Below are 19171 nucleotides of genomic sequence, written 5' to 3' on the forward strand. Positions count from 1 at the left end.
AGGTAGTATATTCCTATGATATGACTATAGGGACTTAGAATATTCCTATAATGTTAACTTTCTATAATATTACTATAGGGAATTACATTGTCTGTGGTACTCCATAATGAGTTTACAATGCCCTGAGCGTACTTTATATATACTCATATCCTGTGTATCTCTATGATATTCCTATAGTATTCCTATAAGAACTTAATATCTGTCCTGTAGTGGCCTTGCAGTCCTCTCTGTCGGCTCTCCGGCTCTCTGTCTTCTCGGGGGAAAGTCTCTGGGTCAGGCGGCGCTCTGTTTGTACACAAACCACGTCACGGCTGTGCGTAAAAATCTCCTCCTCGAAGCAAACCCAGAAGCCCCTCCTCCCGTCCTCCCCCTCCGCTTCCCCCCCCCCCCCCCTCCTTCTTCTCCCTCCTGCCTGCTCGGGCTGATGCAATGCTGACCATATAAAGGAGCAGTCCCACCCCTCCTCCAGCAGAACAGGGTCTATTCTACAAGCGCACCGCATCTCTGGGAATTTGGTTTAAATCAATCGAAATTCTTTGCGTTTTTACGCGTCGCTCGTGTTTTATCCTCAGAGTATTGTGGCGTTTTCTCTTTACTTGAAGTGGTTCAACGGTTGTTTTTAACCTGATACTGTCTGGTAGGATATCTATTCATTTTTTTAAATTTGTTAATATCTAGACTTTATCCTGAAGGATCGGTTCTTCCATAGTAGGCTTTTGGAGTCAAAGTCCGGACATCTGCTCTTGTGTTTTTACTGTAAAAGGATTTTACGGGCATCCTCCCTTATCATCAAAGGTAAGACTGCCGGCATCTTCTTATCATTCACTGAGTGTCAGGAAATACAGGATGTAGGCGGCACGTTTTGTGCAGATAAATCTTACATAACTCATAATTTCACACGTTTGGTTTAGTATTTGTCTATTTTTACCCTGTTATCTCCTCTGACTTTATATATTCCACATCTTATGACAAGGTGTGTTACCTTCGGGCCCACCCAGCTGTCTGGACTGACACATTAAACCCATCTTGGCTGTATCAGATCTGTTGAACTCTTTACAAAGACAAATGTGTCCTTCAATGAGGCCGAAAGCGTTATTTTATATCATGTCAGCTGCTCGTCCAGATAAATAAATAATTAGTGTGTGACAGTGATGCTGCAGTGCCGGACTGATGTCTGCTGTCGGCTGACAGACAGGACAGACTGTCACTCCCGCAGAATTAAATATAGACCCACTGAGAGCCACACACACATCTGAAACTCCTATTTTATTTAAAGAGGCTGTAATCATGAGCCAACTATGAATTAGGGAGCCGTGCGCAACGGGTGAAACCTATGCGCAAAATGGACAGCCATGCCCATAATAGGGAGAACACGTGCCATTGTTTCCATTGGAACCAGCCATGGAAATAATGTCATTAAATGGATCCGCGGTTGCGTCTTTCAGGTTCTGTGCGGCTCTACATGTGTCGTGAGGAGAAAGCCAAGAGAAAATACATTTGTTATCATTATTATGCTCAGCTTTGCCTTGTCGGCCTGTTCGTGTCCATTCAAGTCTGTCCAGCCTGTAAAGTCTGTCATGTGTGACAAAAAGACACTAAAACGCGGAGATTTAATTCTTTTTTTTATTGGACTTTTCAAACGGTTTCAGGGGAATTTGGCGCAAAGTCAGCAGGCTGTACTGCGGCTTTTTGTCATTCAGCGTCTAGCGGGCTGAGGTGATGTCGGATGCCGGTCTGGTATTTTTCCACTGCCTCTCTGCCGATGAGTCAAACACCCCCCCCCCCCCCCGTCCCCCCTCCTCCCTCCAAAACCAGTCACATGACCTCAGATTCATGAGGAGCTGCCGCGGCGCGCAGCGCTCACTATAATATTGATTATTCTATGGGCAGCCGTGAACGCGCACTGCCTAGAAATAAGAGGCTGGGGCGGGATGACGCAGGGGCAGAAATGCGAAAAATTCATGAGGAATTCACATCATAAAGATTTACCTCTAGTCTTTATTTAATTTCATTTAATTTTCCTTGAATGTGCAGCATGAAACAACCCACTGCCAAGACGGAGATGAGCCGTTTCAACATCTCTCCTGATGAAGACAGCAGCTGCAGCTCCAACAGCAACGAGTACAGCTACCAGGACTGTCCCAAGAAGGTGCCGCTCAGCAGGTGAGGCCCGGGGCTCCCAACACACACACACACACACACACACACACACACACCAGAGACACTTCCTCTTTCCAAGTACACTGATGACGTGAAACCAAGGTGTTCATTTCCCCTAATAAATGTGCACCGACCACAGAGGAGGACGAGTTACAGCAGGAGTTTTTAAGCTTGTGGATTTTGAACCGAATCTCATAATTTCTCTAAATCCTATTCTCTCTGAATCTCATAAATCCTGTTGTGTTTATGTTTTTTTTTAAAGCCAATACCCCGACATGGACGCAGAGAGCCAGAACTTCCTCTCTGAAAACCTGAGCAAGAAGAAGTATGAGACGGAATATGTAAGCGCTCCTCTCAGCCTCTAACACCCTTGTTTTCTCTAAATAACCCCTAACATCCCTCCTGCTCTTCCTAACCGAGCGTGTCGTCCCTCCTCCGCAGCACCAGGGGAACGCCTCCTTCGGGATGTCCGTCTTCAACCTCGGCAACGCCATCATGGGCAGCGGCATCCTGGGTCTGTCCTACGCCATGGCCAACACCGGCATCGCCCTGTTTGTGTAAGAACTCTTATTATATTGTTCATCGAATATTATCTCACTTGGGTGATTTTCCCCCCTCAACAACTTTAATCACTTTTGAGAGATTTTTTTTTTTTTTTTTTACGTGTTAGGCTTGGTGCCAGTGATGTAGAGCTAAAGAAAAAGCAAAAACAACCATCAATATGAAGAGAAATCAGTTAATTAAAATGATTTATACTATGAATTCAGGTCTGTAAGATTCATATCTGCTTATAAAGGCGGCAAAAGGAGAAGAAGAACTCAAATCCTTCACTTAAGTAAAAGTCAAAATACCTTAAAAGGCATATTGCTCCAGGAAAAGTGAAGATCTTGCATTCAAAATCTTAAAAAAGTAAAAGTATCAAAGTATTAGCAATGAAATATGATTACGTATCCAAAGTAAAAGCATTCACTCTCAAGGACGGCGTCTATTTTGAGTGTTTTAGAGTGTAAAGGTTTGTTAAAGGGTGGGTGACTTCAATTCTTATCACATTTTATGAACTTTTCCGATGTTTTTAAATGCAAAACCTTATTCTGCAAAGTCACAAGTCACTCCAGGTGTCTCATAAAATGGAAATGCTCGAGTAAAGTTAGTAGAAATACCTTAAAAGCGTAGGACTTGAGTAAATCTACTTTGTTATTTTCCACTGGTGGGTTTTTCCCCGTCAGGTGCGTTAGACAGTTTCATAATGCAGAGGCAGGAGGGGTCACAGGTCATGATGTAACTGTGAGTGGTGTGCTTTCAGGCCATGCGTGTGTGTGTGTGTGTGTGTGTGTGTGTGTGTGTTCCCTCTGCAGCCGCTCGACCCTGAGCGGCAGATTACAGCGGGGTCAAAAGTTTAAAATACTTGCTGAAGTTTAAGTATTTGCTATCGTGTTTGCTGTAGATAAAACGTCAGAAAGAGCGCCCACTCCTAGTGCAAAAAAAAAAAAATTCTCCCGTATAAATTGTGAAGTTGCTTTCATAAGAGCGCCCCCTGTAGGCCGTCCGCTGCATCTTTAAATCACAGTGAGAAGTGATGATGGCGTGTATCGTTTTCTCTCATGCGCTTTTCTTTTTTTTAGTTTTTGCACTTTTTCTTACTTCTGCGCCTTTCTTTTTTTCTGGATTTCTGACTTCTCGTCGGTTTCTTTTCGTCTCTGATTTTTCGGGACAGACCTCGCACATCGCAGCACTTTTCCTCAGAGCGCAGACTTCTCTCTCCCGCTCTGCTGAATCGTAGTAGAGAAAGGATATACTGTCTGCTGAGGCCGGGGGGGGGGGTTGGACACCTCTTAACACTGATCCCCAATCAGCTTACTGTCTCCAAAATCCAACCTGAAGCAGTCAGGGGCGAGAAAACCATCTGGAGAAAGACTAGTGCAGTCTCTTCTTCTTCTTCTTTTCTTCCCATGAACACGGAGTGACAGCGACACCGCCGGGGGGTTTGGGGTTCACTTCTGATTAAAAACGTACGCGCTCGTACTGTAGTACTGCGAGTGCTTTGGGTGAAAGACGGCACCGAACGGCAGCCGTGTGTGAGGTGTCACGGTGTTTACAAACAGAGGGGAGCGCCGGCGGGGCGGCCGGGTCGCCCCGCCGCCGCTCCGGCCTCACTGGGGGGGGGGGGGGTAATCCTGCTGCGTTATATAAAGTCCGATGCGTACGCTCACATGAGAGCATGAATGGAGCCGAGCGTGGGCCGCTGTCTGCTCACACTCTCTCTGAGTTATATAACTCAACACTGACTCAACCTATATCCACTTCATTAAAGCGTCTCCACTGTCTGCTCTGAACAGCCGCCGTCTGGTCGCTCTTTCCTGCTTTGTTTGGAATCAACAGAAGAAGAAGAACTGGGTAGTTAGCATGAGCAGCGATAGCCACCATGTGCTGAACAGACAAAGAAAAGAGAAACTCAAACTGCAGCAACAGAAAATCCAAGCTCCGCCCCCACGCTGTTTGATTGACAGGTGATCTCTGCTGAAACACCACAGTGAGGCTGAGGGACAAAGATGGAGGCTGAATTACAAAAAGAAAAACAAGAATCCTAGTTGGAATAAATTAACAGGCTCGTTTTAGCCGTTATCTCATCAGCTTGTTCAGGTATTAAAGATAAATTTGCTCTACAGCGAACAAACCGACTTCCCCTAAAAGGTCACCCAAAGCATATATTTGTCGAGTCGCAGCGTATTAAGCGATAAGATATGAATAATAATGAGGTGCGACACGGGCAGAGGCAGGTAGGCGTGACAGAGGGAAACCTTTCGTCCTTTAACGTCCGCTGATGCTGCGTCCGACCTCGCAGAGCGCGCCGCCGCCGCTTCTGCTGATCCAGACGCTCCAGCTGATGATCTCCGCTAATCGGTCCCTTGTCTCCGGCCGCTAATAAGTGAAAATCAGCTGCTGTAGCGTTTTGTTTGAGTGAAAACCTGCAGACTGTCGGGTCTGGATCTTCTGCAGCGAGAAGAGGCAATCCCACTTTAGATGACACTCTTATCCAAAGCAGGGAATTGTGGGAATCTGAGGTTGTATTGGTCATTTATTTTATTTTTTTTTAAATTTTCATTACGGAGGTTGAAGCTTGGGAGTGTGTATGTGTTGGAGCCGCTGGCCTGCAGCCTTCGGTTTTCGCAAAACCTGTTCAAAACTTGTTCCTGAAGTTTTTCTGACACAAATGAAACAGGTTTTCGGTTCTCACGCTGCCCTAAAAACCACATTCTCCAAATACCTGCCGCCATCTTGGTCTAGTCCAGTACAGACTAGACCTCCACTCGATTTCCACAAAGCACCAAGAGCCGGGGAACACACACAACTTGACTAAATGCTACAGAAACGCGACTAGGGTGTATAATAATAATAATAATAATAATAATAATAATAGAGTTTATTTGTATAGCATTTATCAAAAAGACAGTTACAAAGTGCTTCACATGAAACTAAAAAAGAAGAATAGCAAAAATCAAATCAGTAGACAGAATAAGACTCAATAAAACAAAGCTTGACATGAATTAAAAAGTGCAATGAGAAATAAAACAGGTTCTAGCAGGTGTTCACGTCCTAACTTGTCTATTACAGTGTTTACACGGGCTCTCCCCTCGCATTACTCACATTTTCTGAGTGTTTTTTGGATGTAAACGTGTCGCTAAACCTCGCTGTCGTCTCTCCGCAGGATTCTCCTCGTGGCCGTCGCCATCTTCTCCTTATACTCTGTCCACCTGCTGCTGAAGACGGCCAACGAAGGAAGTGAGTTCATGCACAACAACATTTTTCTGGGGGTGAAGGGGAGGGGGGGGGGATGAGACCGAGGTGAACGCATCTCCAGACTCCAGTTGGTGTTTTAGCTGTGATTAGGTCTGTTTAGTTCTATTTTATTAAAGAGGAGCGGTCCGTCCATCGCTGCTTAGCTGGAGACGGTCAGATGTTCAGATGTTCAGATGTTCAGATTCCAGGGTCTTGACCTCTTCACCAACTTCCCCTTTAAAAGGTTTTATTCTAATCTGTAATCTTTCCGGTTCAAAAGGGTCACTGGTTTACGAGCAGCTGGGTTACAAAGCCTTCGGGATGCCGGGGAAACTCGCCGCCTCCATCTCCATCACCATGCAGAACATCGGAGGTGAGGAAACCCCAGAATCTGTTTCAGATCGGGCGGGAGAGAGAAAAAAAAAAAAAAACGCCAAGGAAAAAATGCCTTTCAAGTCAGCTCCAAAGCCTAGTTTTCTTATTTTCTACCCGGCTCTGTGAGTGTTATGTAATGTGTTGAGCTACTTTTCTAAATTTGTGGGCCGGTGTTTATTTCCTCGAGCTGAAGAGCGTCCCTCTGTGTCTAAACTGGAGTGGATGAGGGGGGAAAAAAGAAAGAAGAAAAACAAATCTTGGCTGAAGTGTGTTTTTGGAACGTAGCTTCCAGTAAAAACCTTGAGTCATTCTACAAGCTTGTGTGTCGAAACTTTTTTTTTTCCTTGGAATAACTCGCCAAATATTAGACCTCGCTATTTCTGTCCTGCCGTTCCTCTCACCGAGCTGCTTTTTTTTCTTTTATAGACAGAAGTTTAAATACGCTGACTTGTTTTATCTTTCCAGCCATGTCAAGCTACCTCTACATCGTCAAGTACGAGCTGCCCATCGTCATCCAGGCCTTTATGGGAACCACCAACGGGTAAGGGACTAGATCTTTGTTTGGCTTCTGGTCTGAGCTGAGAAAAACGGACAAAAAAGTCTGGAAAAGTCTGGAAAATGTGTTTGGGCATTTCCGGGTCTGGAGGAGTCTGGGAAAATGGACAAAAAAGTCGAGAAAATGTATAAAGCAAAGGTTGTTCTGTATACATTTCACACGTTATATCATGTTCACATATCTCCAGCTATAGAGTGATATTATTATCAGGATGCATCATTTTAAACACCAGTGTGCGAGTACTCAGATTACTTTTTTGTGGTACCAAGTAACTTAACGTGTTAGATTTGCAATTCTTGTAATTATTAGTTAGTTATTAGTAGTTATTAGTTACTTTTTAAAAATAAGACCATCATTTTTCATATTGTTCATCATATTTTTTCATTTTTTTTAGTGCAAATAAAAAAAATATATAAAAAAGTAAAAATCCCGCAACATCTGGTGCAGACGACATGCATGTCTTACTGTTCTATTTAAAACAGTGATGACGTCATGTTGCTACGGCATGTTTCTGAACCAAAAAGTTACTTTTAATAAAGACTAACTACTTAAAGTAACCAGTTACTTTAAAAGCAGAAAGTAACTAGTCATCACCTCTGCCAAGGAGGTTCGGTTTTCGTTTCAGGATCTCTCAAAAACATACAAACAGATTTCCATGAAACCTGGCGGTCAGATCGGCTTCGGGCCAAGGAACAATTGATTTTGGTGTTGATCCTGATTTGCACCATTAGACGATTATCTTGTTTTAGCCTTAACTGCAAAACTAACCGAGATAGAGACTCGACTCCAGACTCCAGAGGAAGTTTTCAGGGTCGAGAAATCAATTTAACTTAAAACTGAAGCGATAGGAGCGATGCGTTTGGGTGTAACAGTCTAAATGACTTTCCCCAACACGGCTGAACACAAATCCAGTTTAGAAACGGAGGTGTGGAAACAAGAGAGAGAGAGAGAGAGAGAGAGAGAGAGAGAGAGTCGGCTGGCAGACTCGATCGAGGTGAAGTGGCACATCAGGCAAAATGGCTGCCGCTTGTTTTTCAAGTGCCGAGCGTCGGAGAAGGTGAAGCGGCGTCTTTGTCCCTCTGGTGGAAGAGAGGAGGGATGCTGGGGGGATGGAGGGGGGGGATGAAGGGGGGATGAAGGGGGGGTGGAGGGGGGGGATAGAGGGGGGGTGAAGGGGGGGTTTGAGGGGACAGTTTCTCCGTTCAAAGAGCCCTTTTAGAAGAAGTGGTGCCGCATCGAGACGGAGCGCAGGATGAGCTCACTGTTTGAAACATGGATGTGGTTTTGGGCCTCGGAGCCGCTCTGCACAGACCGGTTTCTGTCAGATTATAAAACACCGACCGCGAGGAAAGTGTCAGACCAGGAGCCGGAAGCAGCCGTTACCCCGGTGCAACGACAGATAATGATGATGCAAAGGAATTATGAGGGAATTTTTGACAGAAAGATGACTTAATGTGCACTTTTGGAGCTAATTTGTTCCCATAGGTTGTGGATTACTTGAACGGTTTGTTCAGTTTGGATAATGATGCATGTCTGTACGATAAAAGCTAGATAGATGGATTCATGCATGTATAGACTGAGGTTATTATTGTAAAATAAAACTAAAAAATTAGGTGTTAAAAAGCGTTAAATACACACAAAAACGATCTTGTCTACGACTAACTAAGCCAAAATAAAAACATAAAACATGCATCAAATGTTTTTTGTTTTCGTCTTTTTGTTTATGTTCAGGGTAAAAAAAAGAGGAAACATTTTGTGCGGAGATTATTAAATCAAAACTAAACAAAAACGATCAAAGCCACACTGAAAACTGAGTAAAAAAGAAACTGAAATTGACATTAAAAAAAACAACTATTAAAGAGAGATCGATGGATTGCAAAGATGAAAAACTGCAAAAATGAATTGCGATGAATATAAAATGTTGAGTGATGATCAGATACAGGAAAACCAATCAAAGTGATTCATGGCAAATCTTTAAATTACATATTTAAGATTTCATTAGACAGTGACAGATTATAAAACACTAAATCATGTGAGGTTATACAGAGGAACTGCAAGAGTATTGAACGAGGGAGACTTGGAACTTATCATTATTATTATTATTATTATTATTATTATTATAATTATTAGCATCACTGACATTTTTCTTCCGTCTTCCTGTGTTTCAGAGAATGGTACGCTAATGGAGATTATCTGGTGCTGCTGGTGTCTGTCATCATTATCCTGCCGCTTTCACTCCTCAGGAACCTAGGTAAGCAGTGTGTGTGTGTGTGTGTGTGTGTGTGTGTGTGTGTGTGTGTGTTGTGCAATCAGATGCTTGTGTAAATACTTGCGCAGGGGAGTGGTAGCGGGGTCGGTGACGCACTTGCATGTGTGCACGAGTTGTAAATCTTGAAACACTCCCACCTCGCCGTGAAGTCAGAAAACTTCTTTAAAAAAAAGTGCATTCCAAAGCTTCAAAATAAAAGCCCCCGCTCACGTTTTAACATTTCGGGTCATAACATTTGTTGTTTTTTTTGTTGCTTTCCCCCCCCTCAGGTTACCTGGGTTACACCAGTGGTTTCTCCCTGCTCTGCATGGTGTTTTTCCTGATTGTGGTGAGCAAACCTCCCCTTCCTCATTCCACACACACACACCCTCTCTCTCTCTCGTGTTGTGTGTTTCCGTCTCCGTGTTTCCATGGCGAACAGCAGCCCCAAGTGACAGGAAACAAATCTCAGTTTTTCCATGAAATCTCCAACTTCCCACCTTTCCACACACGACATATTTACTGGAAAATAGGTTTATTTTGTGTAACATGGCATTCATCAAAAAAGCAATAGTGAAACTGAAATTTGGCGTCCCGCTTGGCGTCTCTTGATGCCAGATGTGGAACACTGACTGAGAATAACAGATGGACTCATGAAGCTCAAACTAGATTTGTAAGCACGTCAAGTCCCAGAAATGGATGAAACAGAAGCTTCCCTGGAATAAAACATGCATTTGATTATGACTCACAAAATAAATTCAACTCAAAACATGTCATCCCCATCTTTCCCACCCATATTACTGTATTTTATTGAATTATTAGATTCTAACAAAAAAGAAATCCAACAACAAAAAGGAAGAAATCCAAAAGAGGCAAACTGATGCAGAAAAAGGACTGATATTTATTTATATAAGCTGCAAAAGTGGAAAAATAAGAGCGCAGCCGTCTCTCACCTGCTCTAGAACCGAATAAAACAAAAAAAAATCCTAATCTCGGTCCTCCAGGTGATCTACAAGAAGTTCCAGATCCCGTGTCCTCTGCCGGAAGACTTCGACTCTCTGAACGAGACCATGAGCAAAGTCCTGAACGCCACCGCCGCCCACCTCAACACCACGGCCGTGGACTACAGCGATGACGTCTGCACGCCCAAATACTTCGTCTTCAACTCTCAGGTAAACATCTCAACAAAAACACTAAAACATCCAGGGAACTGAAGAGTTTGTTCTCCCAAAAAAATACCTAATCATTGAACATCGGTAAACTTTAAAGGTTCCAGTCTGCTGTCTTTTTGTCGGGACTCTGGTAGCCTACCTATCCTTTACAACACACACACACACACACTCACACACTCACACACACACACACACACACTCTCCCTTGTCGTTTCCATGGTGAACAGCAGCACCAGTCGACACACGACTTTGCTTGTTTCGTTCGTGACTCGGAACAAATCTCAAGTATTTCCATGAAATCTGCGACTTCCCGCCTTTCCACACGGAACAGATGGATTTATTTACTGGAAAATACACTCATTTCGTGTCATAGAAACGCTGGCATACATCAAAATAGTAATAGTGAAACTGAAATTTGGTGGCACGTTTGGCATCTCTTGATGTCAGATGTGGGACACTGACAGAGAATAACAGATGGACTCACTTTAAGCACTTTAAGTCCCAGGAAAACAAAAAATGGGGCGGTTGCCTTCCTCTCCTTTAAAAAAGTGCCAACATTTGTCTTCATTTTGTGCCTTCAAGTCATTTCATTGCTGCCTTTGCAATTAAACTCCTCAGTTGTTGTCACTGTAATAGTCTCAATAGACTCACAATTTTACCTTTTATAAGTTATCAATATGACAGATATCTCTATAATGCAGAGGATTTTGTGTCATTTAAGGCGCCACTTTTTGCAAACTGTGGATTTTAACTCCAGTTGTTTTCACTGTAATAGATTTATCTTTGTACTTTATCAATGTGACAGATACCTCTATAATACAGAGGATTTAGTCTGGAGAAGTGTTTGTCAATCAACTTCAGTTGCCTTCAATCCTTTAAAAAGTACCAGAACTTGTTTAAATTTTGCGCCTTCGATCATTTTGTAGTTAGTGTGATGAACCTGAGGAGTTGTTGTGACTGTATGGGACTTATCTCATTATCTCAGTGACAATACGACCGTTTGTCATCAGTCACAGCAGCGGAGCCTCAGTCCTGCAGTCTGTCTGGGTCTGAACCAGCTGCTGAACACTGTGGCTTGTTTTGTTTCAGACCGTCTACGCCGTTCCCATCCTGACCTTCGCCTTCGTCTGCCACCCCGCCATCCTGCCCATGTATGAGGAGCTGAAAGAGTGAGTCTTTATACACACACACACACACACACACACACACACTCTCATCCTAACCTAAACCTTAGCGTTGACCCTTTACCTTAAACTAAACTTAATTATAATGTAATTTAATTTTTAAAGTGACGACCAACGTGGCAAAAAATGCCCAAAGGTCTGAAACTCAAACTGGTTCGGTCTGAAACTCAAACTGGTTCTCACAAGGATAGCAAAACAAGAACACACACACACACACACACACACAAATGTGCACAGGTGCTTTTCTTATCACCATTCCCAAGTGTGTTTTTTTAGGAATGGGACTACACGTTACTACTCTTAGATAATTCAAGAACTTACCTCATCGATATGAAAGAAGATTATTCTGGTGTTTTGTCTAAATTAACCCCCCCCCTTCTCCCCCTCTTCTCCCCCCCCCCCCAACAGCCGTTCCCGTAAGAAGATGCAGGGCGTGGCCAACGTTTCCTTCCTGGCAATGTTCATCATGTACCTGCTGGCCGCTCTCTTCGGATATTTGACTTTCAACGGTGAGTTTCTCCCCTTCGACGGGAAAAAAAACACCTGCCGCTCATGCCTGAATATCGACATACAGGCGGGGTATTTATGATATATGTATTTTATTTAGTTTTACGCTTTGAGAGTGACTCACAATGAGTGCAACAGTAGAATAAGCTTCAATTCCTAGATTACCAACCAAAACCCTGACAAAATATCCCAGATAAAGATAAGACAAAGTGAGAAGAGACGTGGAAAAGAAAGAATAAAAGCAGATAGAAGTATATTCCTCACAAGGATCATTAAAGTTTCTTCTTATATGATGAGAAATCGAGGAGGAGGAGAAGAAACAGCGATGAGTTTTGAAGAGATGCGTGTAGATCTCCATGCTTTACCACACACACACACACTGCAGACTGTAGATGTGCACGGACTATTTCGGCTGCTTCAAAGTCGCGTGACGCCGCATCAGAAATTGCCCAAACCGTCGAGAGGCGGATAAGGAACAGGAGCAAACAGGGAACTGGAGAACAACCAACAGTGCAGGTTACAGCCGGTCACTGGCCGGCCCTGAAACGGCCCGATTGGGACATTTCAGAGCACACAAAACACACAAAGCGTGGAGGAAGTGTCCGGAGGCGGGGTCCAAACTAAACAGAGGATATCAGTGAGTCCAGAAGACGTGGGACAAAACGCTCGGGACGGGACTCGGCCTGTTATGCAAGGCCTGCGAAAAAAAGCTCCCCCGTGCAGCTGGTGCCGGTGCGCGGGTGCGCCCGTGTCCCTGTTTGTCATGGCAGGAACATCGGTGTGCGTACAGGACGGTTCCTGGAACGTCGAACCAGTTGTGCAAGGCCGGGACAGCAGGCAGAGACTTCCTCGCCCACCGTGACCGGGCAAAACTGGGGTGTGAGGGGGGGGGAGGGGGGGGGGAACAGATTAGAAACGATGCATAGTTTCACTTTGAGTCAAGTCGCGCGTGGAAATGCATCTCGCCGTTTGTTTTAGCGCGCTTGGAGGAGCAGATGGGTGGGGTTTGACACCTTAGGACTGATCGTGAGTGCCGGGAAAGTTTAGGAAAGTATCTGCGGGTGGTTTTTCGGCGACCGTGTGGGAAAGAAGCGTGCTGCAACAGTGGGATTCACGTATGAGGAAACGCTTCGGCAAAAAAAAACCCAGCAAATCCAGTATGACTACTCAGAAAAAGAGTGAGGTGGCACATGCAAAATTTTGGGGGGAAAAATGACTCGATACAAAACATTTCACACGCTAGGAAACACTAAAGCGTTTCGGCAAGTTTTGACACGTCAGATAATGTTATACAGGCTTTCAATCGCAGAAAAGCAGATTAAATTAATTATTCATGAGGTTGCACATATAACATTTTAGGAAAAACACACACCATAAAACACAAGAGCATTTCTGTAAGTTTTGTTTAATTCACACTGATGAAGGCCTTTATTTTCTTGCCAAAAAGCGTTAAGTGTTTCATGGCGTGCGCCCCAATAAATATGCAAAAAGTGAATATTGTATAGAGTATTTTTTAGCTCTTTCGCTCTTTTTTGAGTCGTTGCATTGCATTGAGTCTACTTTCCTGTGATCGCCTGATGTTGTCTGAAATGTGCTGATGCGGTAAACCGGTAAAAGAGGAGTCTAAGTTGGCACAATCACCATTTGTGAAATTTGACCCAGATCTGATCAAAGCATTTCGTAATACTGCTGAATCCAGCTGTGTGCTGTCGGTCTGAAGGTCTCTCTCTCTCTCTCTCTCTCTCTCTACAGTACATGTGGAGCCTGAGCTGCTGCACACTTACTCCAAAGTCTACAAGTTCGATGTGATCCTGCTGATCGTGCGCCTGGCTGTGCTGACCGCCGTCACCCTCACCGTGCCCGTGGTGCTCTTCCCCGTAAGTGACATGTATAATAGCATTGTAACATTGATAGAAATAGTATTAGGGCAGTAGGATGGAGCTGTAGGTGACCTCTGACCTCCCCATGGGGCAGATTGTAGTTTTAGTTATACAGACATTTCTCAGAGGCAGAAATAATCTGATTGGTTGAGTTAAACCTCAGTGGGCGGAGCCAAAGAACCCTGAGAAATGTTTAAAACTCTTAATATGTAAGGAAAAAGAGAAGCAAGGGCCAAGCGGAAAAAAAATCCTCTCAGCTGGTCCTAACCCCCCTCTCTCTCTCTCTCTCTCTCTCTCTCTCTCTCTCTCTGTAGATCCGTACCTCGGTCAACCAGCTCCTGTGCGCCTCTAAGGAGTTCAGCTGGGTCCGCCACACCATCATCACCGTGGTTCTTCTGGCCAGCACCAACGCTCTGGTCATCTTCGTTCCCACCATCAGGGACATCTTTGGCTTCATCGGTGAGTGGTGTGTGTGTGTGAGTGTGAGTGTGTGTGTGTGTGTGTGTGTAGAGTAGGATTTAGAAAATGTCATTAAAAAGTGTCACAAACAGTAATATCGGTGACTAAAATGCGACATCCCTTCCTGGTCCAGGTGCCTCTGCTGCTGCCATGCTCATCTTCATCCTGCCCTCCGCTTTCTACATCAAACTGGTCAAGAAGGAGTCCATGAAGTCTGTGCAAAAGATCGGGGTAAGGAGTCAAGTTATAATACCCACAGTGCTTTTCAATGTCATTTCACATTAAATACATGCAGGTACATATGTCTGTAAGGGGTTGAATGACTGATTGAAGGATAATGCAGTGAATTTACATAGCCGACCTTATTTCCATCTCTGCTCTTTGAATTGGCTGCCAGGCAAATCCACACTATCTTACACTATACAGGATATTAGATATTAAGATATTAGATATTAGATAGTGGACAGAACCGGTTTGTCATGTCGGCAGTAGCTTTGTAGTTGTCACTGGAAATTTACTAGAAACCACAACTGGCACCATCATGGAGGTCCATTTGCTGGATAAATAACATCTAAATATAACAACTAGGAAAAGTCTGTAATGTTTAGTTTACAGTTTAGTAAAACTGAATAGTCTGATAAAGTGGATTTGTTCCCAAATTTAGGTTACAAAACACTCTGAGTTGTAGCTTCACAAGAGTTAGCTTAGCTTTGTTTGCTAGCTAACTAGCCAGCAGGCTAATTTAGCACAGTAACCGATGTTAATGTTAACATGCTAACGCTAGCTGCTACTAGATACGTTAGCTAGTGTGCTAATCAACAAGACAGTGATGGTTAGCTGACCAGATACTATGGTTAGCTAGCTAACAAGCTGACATTATCTAAACACTAAATCAATCAGATGGATCAGTGATGAAATGATCAGTTCAGTTATAAACAGACTAACCGCTAATTAACCGCCCCAAGTCTTTAGTTTAGAAACCATTATTGCCCAAAAGCTGTGGACCTCCAACATGGCCGCCAGAGGAGGCGTTACATCATCTGAAAGCTCTCGATAAAAGCTTATTGGAATCCGTATGCGTCACTTTGGATAAGAACGTCGGTTTAAATGTACATTTTTGTTCCCCTCCAGGCCACCATCTTCCTCATCTGCGGCTTCATTGTGATGATCGGCAGCATGAGCCTCATCATCCTCGACTGGATCCACAACGCCACGGCCAAACAGGACAGCCACGCCGACGGACACTAAGCTGCCGGAGAGAGGGAGGGGGGGAGGAGGAGGAGAGAGGGGGGGCGTTGGACTGCTACGACCGCGCAACCAACGAAGACTGAAGTTATTGTAAAAGAAGAAAAACACAAAAAACTCACTTGATGCTCGGCTTCGACCCCTGAGCGACAGACCATGCCATTCCAAGAGAATGTATCCGAACTTTGTACAGTATGCTGTTAGGCCACAAAGATGGTATTCTACTTGTTTTGCTCTTTTTATCGTTACTTTTTTTGTTGTCGTTTTTTGCTCGTTCTTTTTTTTTTTTTTTTTTTTTACGTTTTTTTGTAGTTATGGTACAGCTGAAAAACAAACATTTGAAGGTGCCTCAAACAGGGATGAGTTAGTCGTAGAGTTCGAAAAACAGCAGCTTACACTCAGGTACGGTGTGTGTGCGTGTGTGTGTGGCTGCAGCAGCAACAACAACAACTAACTAAAATCCCGTCTTGAGAAAACGCCGTACGCAAACTTGAACCTCCTGGGAAAAAAAAAAAAAAAAAAAAAAAGATCGACTTAAAAGAGGCAGCGGACTTGAAAAGTAGATTCTCCTCAAGGACAATTAAGTTCCTTCCAACATTTTTGTTTTTCTTTCTTTTTTTTTTTTTTTACTTTGCCAAAAAAAAACAAAAAAAACACACGTATTTGTAAAACGTCTTTGTATATTGAAAAAGCACTTACTGTTCAGCACACTCGTGAAAAAAGACGGTCAGTTTCACGGGCCGGACCGACTAGACCGACTAGACCGACTAGACCGACTAGACCGCCTATTCAGTATTCGTACCAAGGCTCTGTGACCTTGCTTATAGTGTCAGCTTTACTTGTAAAACTTATAGTGTAAGTGGACGAACCTGCCTTCTCGAACCCGACACTGGGAGCTGCAGAACATCTCATGAGAGGACTCTTTAAAAAACTGTATTTACTCTTTATAACCTACTGAAGATCTCGTTGGATCGGTGCGCGCAGCGACGACACTACTGCTTAGAGGCCGGGAGGCTCCGCCCCCCCTGACGACGGGGGCGGAGGGGAGGGGGGTACGTTCCATTTCTTTTCTTTATGGGAGAATACTTTGAATTTGACCACATGCAGTGGTTGTAATGTACCTGTTAAACTTGCAAAAAGAAAAACAAAACAAACAAAAAAAACAAAAAAAAAAGTCAGGTGTACTCTTTAACACCGAGGCCGCACACAACCAAACATGTCGACGAAGAAAAGCTTAGGAGAGTCTGTCACAATTTGAGTGTTTTGCGCAGTTTTGTGCTTTATAAATGTTCCACGAAGAAGAACTTGAGCGCCTGGCGGGACGAGCCTCCTGCCGGGACGCAGCCTGTCCCGTGACGGTGCACTGTGCTTCCAACACTAACTTAACACATCATCCAAACTGTTCTTGTCCAGCGACTATTTATGGAAGACCGTGAAATCAATGTAATTTAATCTATTTTACTATATTTATATAATATTGTATGTACATATATGTATATATCTGTTGTATATACGCTTTGTTTTTGTTTGGATTTTTTTTTTTTTTTTCTTTTTTGGCAATTTGACACATTGGAGCTGTAAAAAACAAAACAAGCTGGTGAATTTCTGTCTGTTATTGATTTTACCCCGATACTACGGAGCTTGGAGCGCTCGTCTGACAGATCGGCCGAGTCGTCCCGCCGGGTCGATCCTGCGACCGACGCGGCGGCAGAACCACGCCTGGTTTTCCTGAACGTCACGTGACCCGCATCGACAAAATGTTATTTACGCACATGTTGGTTGGAGAGTATGTCAGCCATCTCATGACCTCAGGAGCAAAGAGGGCATCGCCCACCAGTGTTACACTCTTGTTTCAATGAAACACTATGTATATCCTGTAATTATTGTCCAATTAAAATCAAAGATAATCTCTGAGCCGGGCCTGCTGGTGTTTTTGTGTCCTGTGTCCGTTTCCTTGGGCAGATCAGGGATTTATGAAAAGAGGAAGAATTTTTTTGAATTTCATTAAATATCAGATACTGAAATCAGATAAGGTGGTAACAACTGCAGAAATCCCCCATCATGCATCTGTCCTGCATTAGTACTGTATACAGCGGTAGCTACTAAAGAAAACCATCTATGCTGCAGTATTACAGCAATTTTTTCGTGAAAGTAAAGCAGATTTACGCACATTAGATACAGTAAATTAGTATACTATGAAACAAAACTCAGCCAGCTAGTTACCAGATCATTCCTTTTGACTTCCAACTGATAAGTGGAAATAAAGAAAAACTTGATTTTTCCTCTTTACTGGAGCAAAAGTGCAGCAGAAGTTCAGCAAAAACAGTAAAAAAAAAAAAGTGACTTCTATCATGGCTACATCTGTATACATACATATATATATCATAAAGATATTTATCCAGTATATGACAGAATGCCTTACCTTCCACACACCAAACACCTGGCATGAAGAAAGACGCCTCGCAGGTCCTTTCTGTTAATGACTTGTGTCGGTCATAATTAACGCGTTTCTGCTGATTCCCCAGGAGCCGCTGGCAGGAAAACTCATCAGGCCTGACCGCCGTCTGCAGTTATAATTAATGAAACTGATCCTGAGCGTTTTCCTCTGGGCTCCACAGAGCTTTACACTGGACAGCACCGCCACCTGCTGGCCAGAGTGGGGAACTACAGCTGCTTTTTATCTGTCAAATACACTTCAACCATCTGAAACTCAGAAATCTATAGAATACAAATTTATAGTAAACCTCATTATCAATACCTTCAGACTGATAAGAAATAGGGTGTTTTCAATAAGTGTAAATACTATCTGTGCGTGTGTGTGTGTTAAACTAGCTGACTTCTCACATTCAGAACAATAATTTTTAAGGATTTTCCTCAACTCCCTACAGCTAATAACCTGCTAGTATGGCTCTATTTTTTCTACCTTCTAGTTTTATCACTCTTTTATTTCTCTTGATTGTGAAGCACTTTGTAACTTTGATTTGAAAAGTGCTGTATAAATAAAGATTATCTTAATCTGACTAAAACATAATCTGATTCAATTACACATCAAATGCAGCGTATAGATTTACATTTTCCCCATATTGACTGAAACCAAGACAAAAATACTAGAAATTTACTACAAAATTCTACAAGATTTTGATTTTATTAACCTCATCATTGCCTAGATGATGACAGACAGCCTGTTTCTTTAAGATGTATTGATTTTAAGTAATAATCCTCAACATTTTCATCTAAATAAATTTTGCTGCTCTCTCTCTGCCTGCTCTATAACTCAACAGTTTATTAAAATCTTCTCCACTGTCTGTTCTAAACAGCCGGTGTCTGGTCGCTCTTTCCTGGGAAAAATCCTCTGCCGCACAGGAAGTGATGCGTTTTACGTTTCCGGTTTGTTTGGAATCAACAGAAGAAGAACTGGTTAGTTAGCATGAGCAGCGATAGCCACCATGACTGAACAGACAAAGAAGAGAGAAACTCAAACTGCAGCAACAGAAAATCCAAGCTCCGCCCACACTGTTTGATTGACAGCTGATCTCTGCAGAAGCACCACAGTGAGGCTGAGGGACAAAGATGGAGACTGAATAACAAAGCAGTTTACAAACAGGAAG

The 19171-nt window shown here is 43.3% G+C and overlaps 1 protein-coding gene across 2 annotated transcripts; it reads left to right on the plus strand.

The window, feature by feature from the left end:
* The first annotated feature begins 487 nt into the window (after positions 1-487).
* slc38a2 (solute carrier family 38 member 2) lies at positions 488-17477 on the plus strand. 2 transcript variants are annotated; one of them, XM_078282212.1, is made up of 16 exons: positions 488-795; positions 2035-2163; positions 2423-2501; positions 2602-2717; positions 5867-5940; positions 6218-6310; positions 6778-6853; positions 9037-9119; positions 9407-9465; positions 10121-10288; positions 11378-11457; positions 11881-11981; positions 13732-13856; positions 14174-14318; positions 14452-14549; positions 15450-17477. In XM_078282212.1, exons 2-16 carry the CDS (start codon positions 2036-2038, stop codon positions 15564-15566), a joined length of 1542 nt encoding a protein of 513 aa, XP_078138338.1. In that variant the 5' UTR covers positions 488-795; position 2035; the 3' UTR covers positions 15567-17477. The 2 variants fall into 2 exon arrangements, with proteins under 2 accessions (XP_078138338.1, XP_071762792.1); XM_071906691.2 differs by lacking the exon at positions 488-795 and having other exon boundaries at positions 2027-2163.
* The last annotated feature ends 1694 nt before the right edge of the window (positions 17478-19171 follow it).

The sequence above is a fragment of the Centroberyx gerrardi genome, chromosome 24 (genome assembly GCF_048128805.1).
Source record: "Centroberyx gerrardi isolate f3 chromosome 24, fCenGer3.hap1.cur.20231027, whole genome shotgun sequence".
Classification (NCBI taxonomy): domain Eukaryota; kingdom Metazoa; phylum Chordata; class Actinopteri; order Beryciformes; family Berycidae; genus Centroberyx; species Centroberyx gerrardi.

Coding starts and splice junctions, on each gene's coding strand:
- slc38a2 (XM_071906691.2), top strand. CDS start 2,027: ATGTGCAGCATGAAACAACCCACTGCCAAGACGGAGATGAGCCGTTTC. Junction 2,164..2,422: donor AAGAAGGTGCCGCTCAGCAG/GTGAGGCCCGGG, acceptor TTTTTTTTAAAG/CCAATACCCCGACATGGACG. Junction 10,289..11,377: donor ACTTCGTCTTCAACTCTCAG/GTAAACATCTCA, acceptor GTTTTGTTTCAG/ACCGTCTACGCCGTTCCCAT.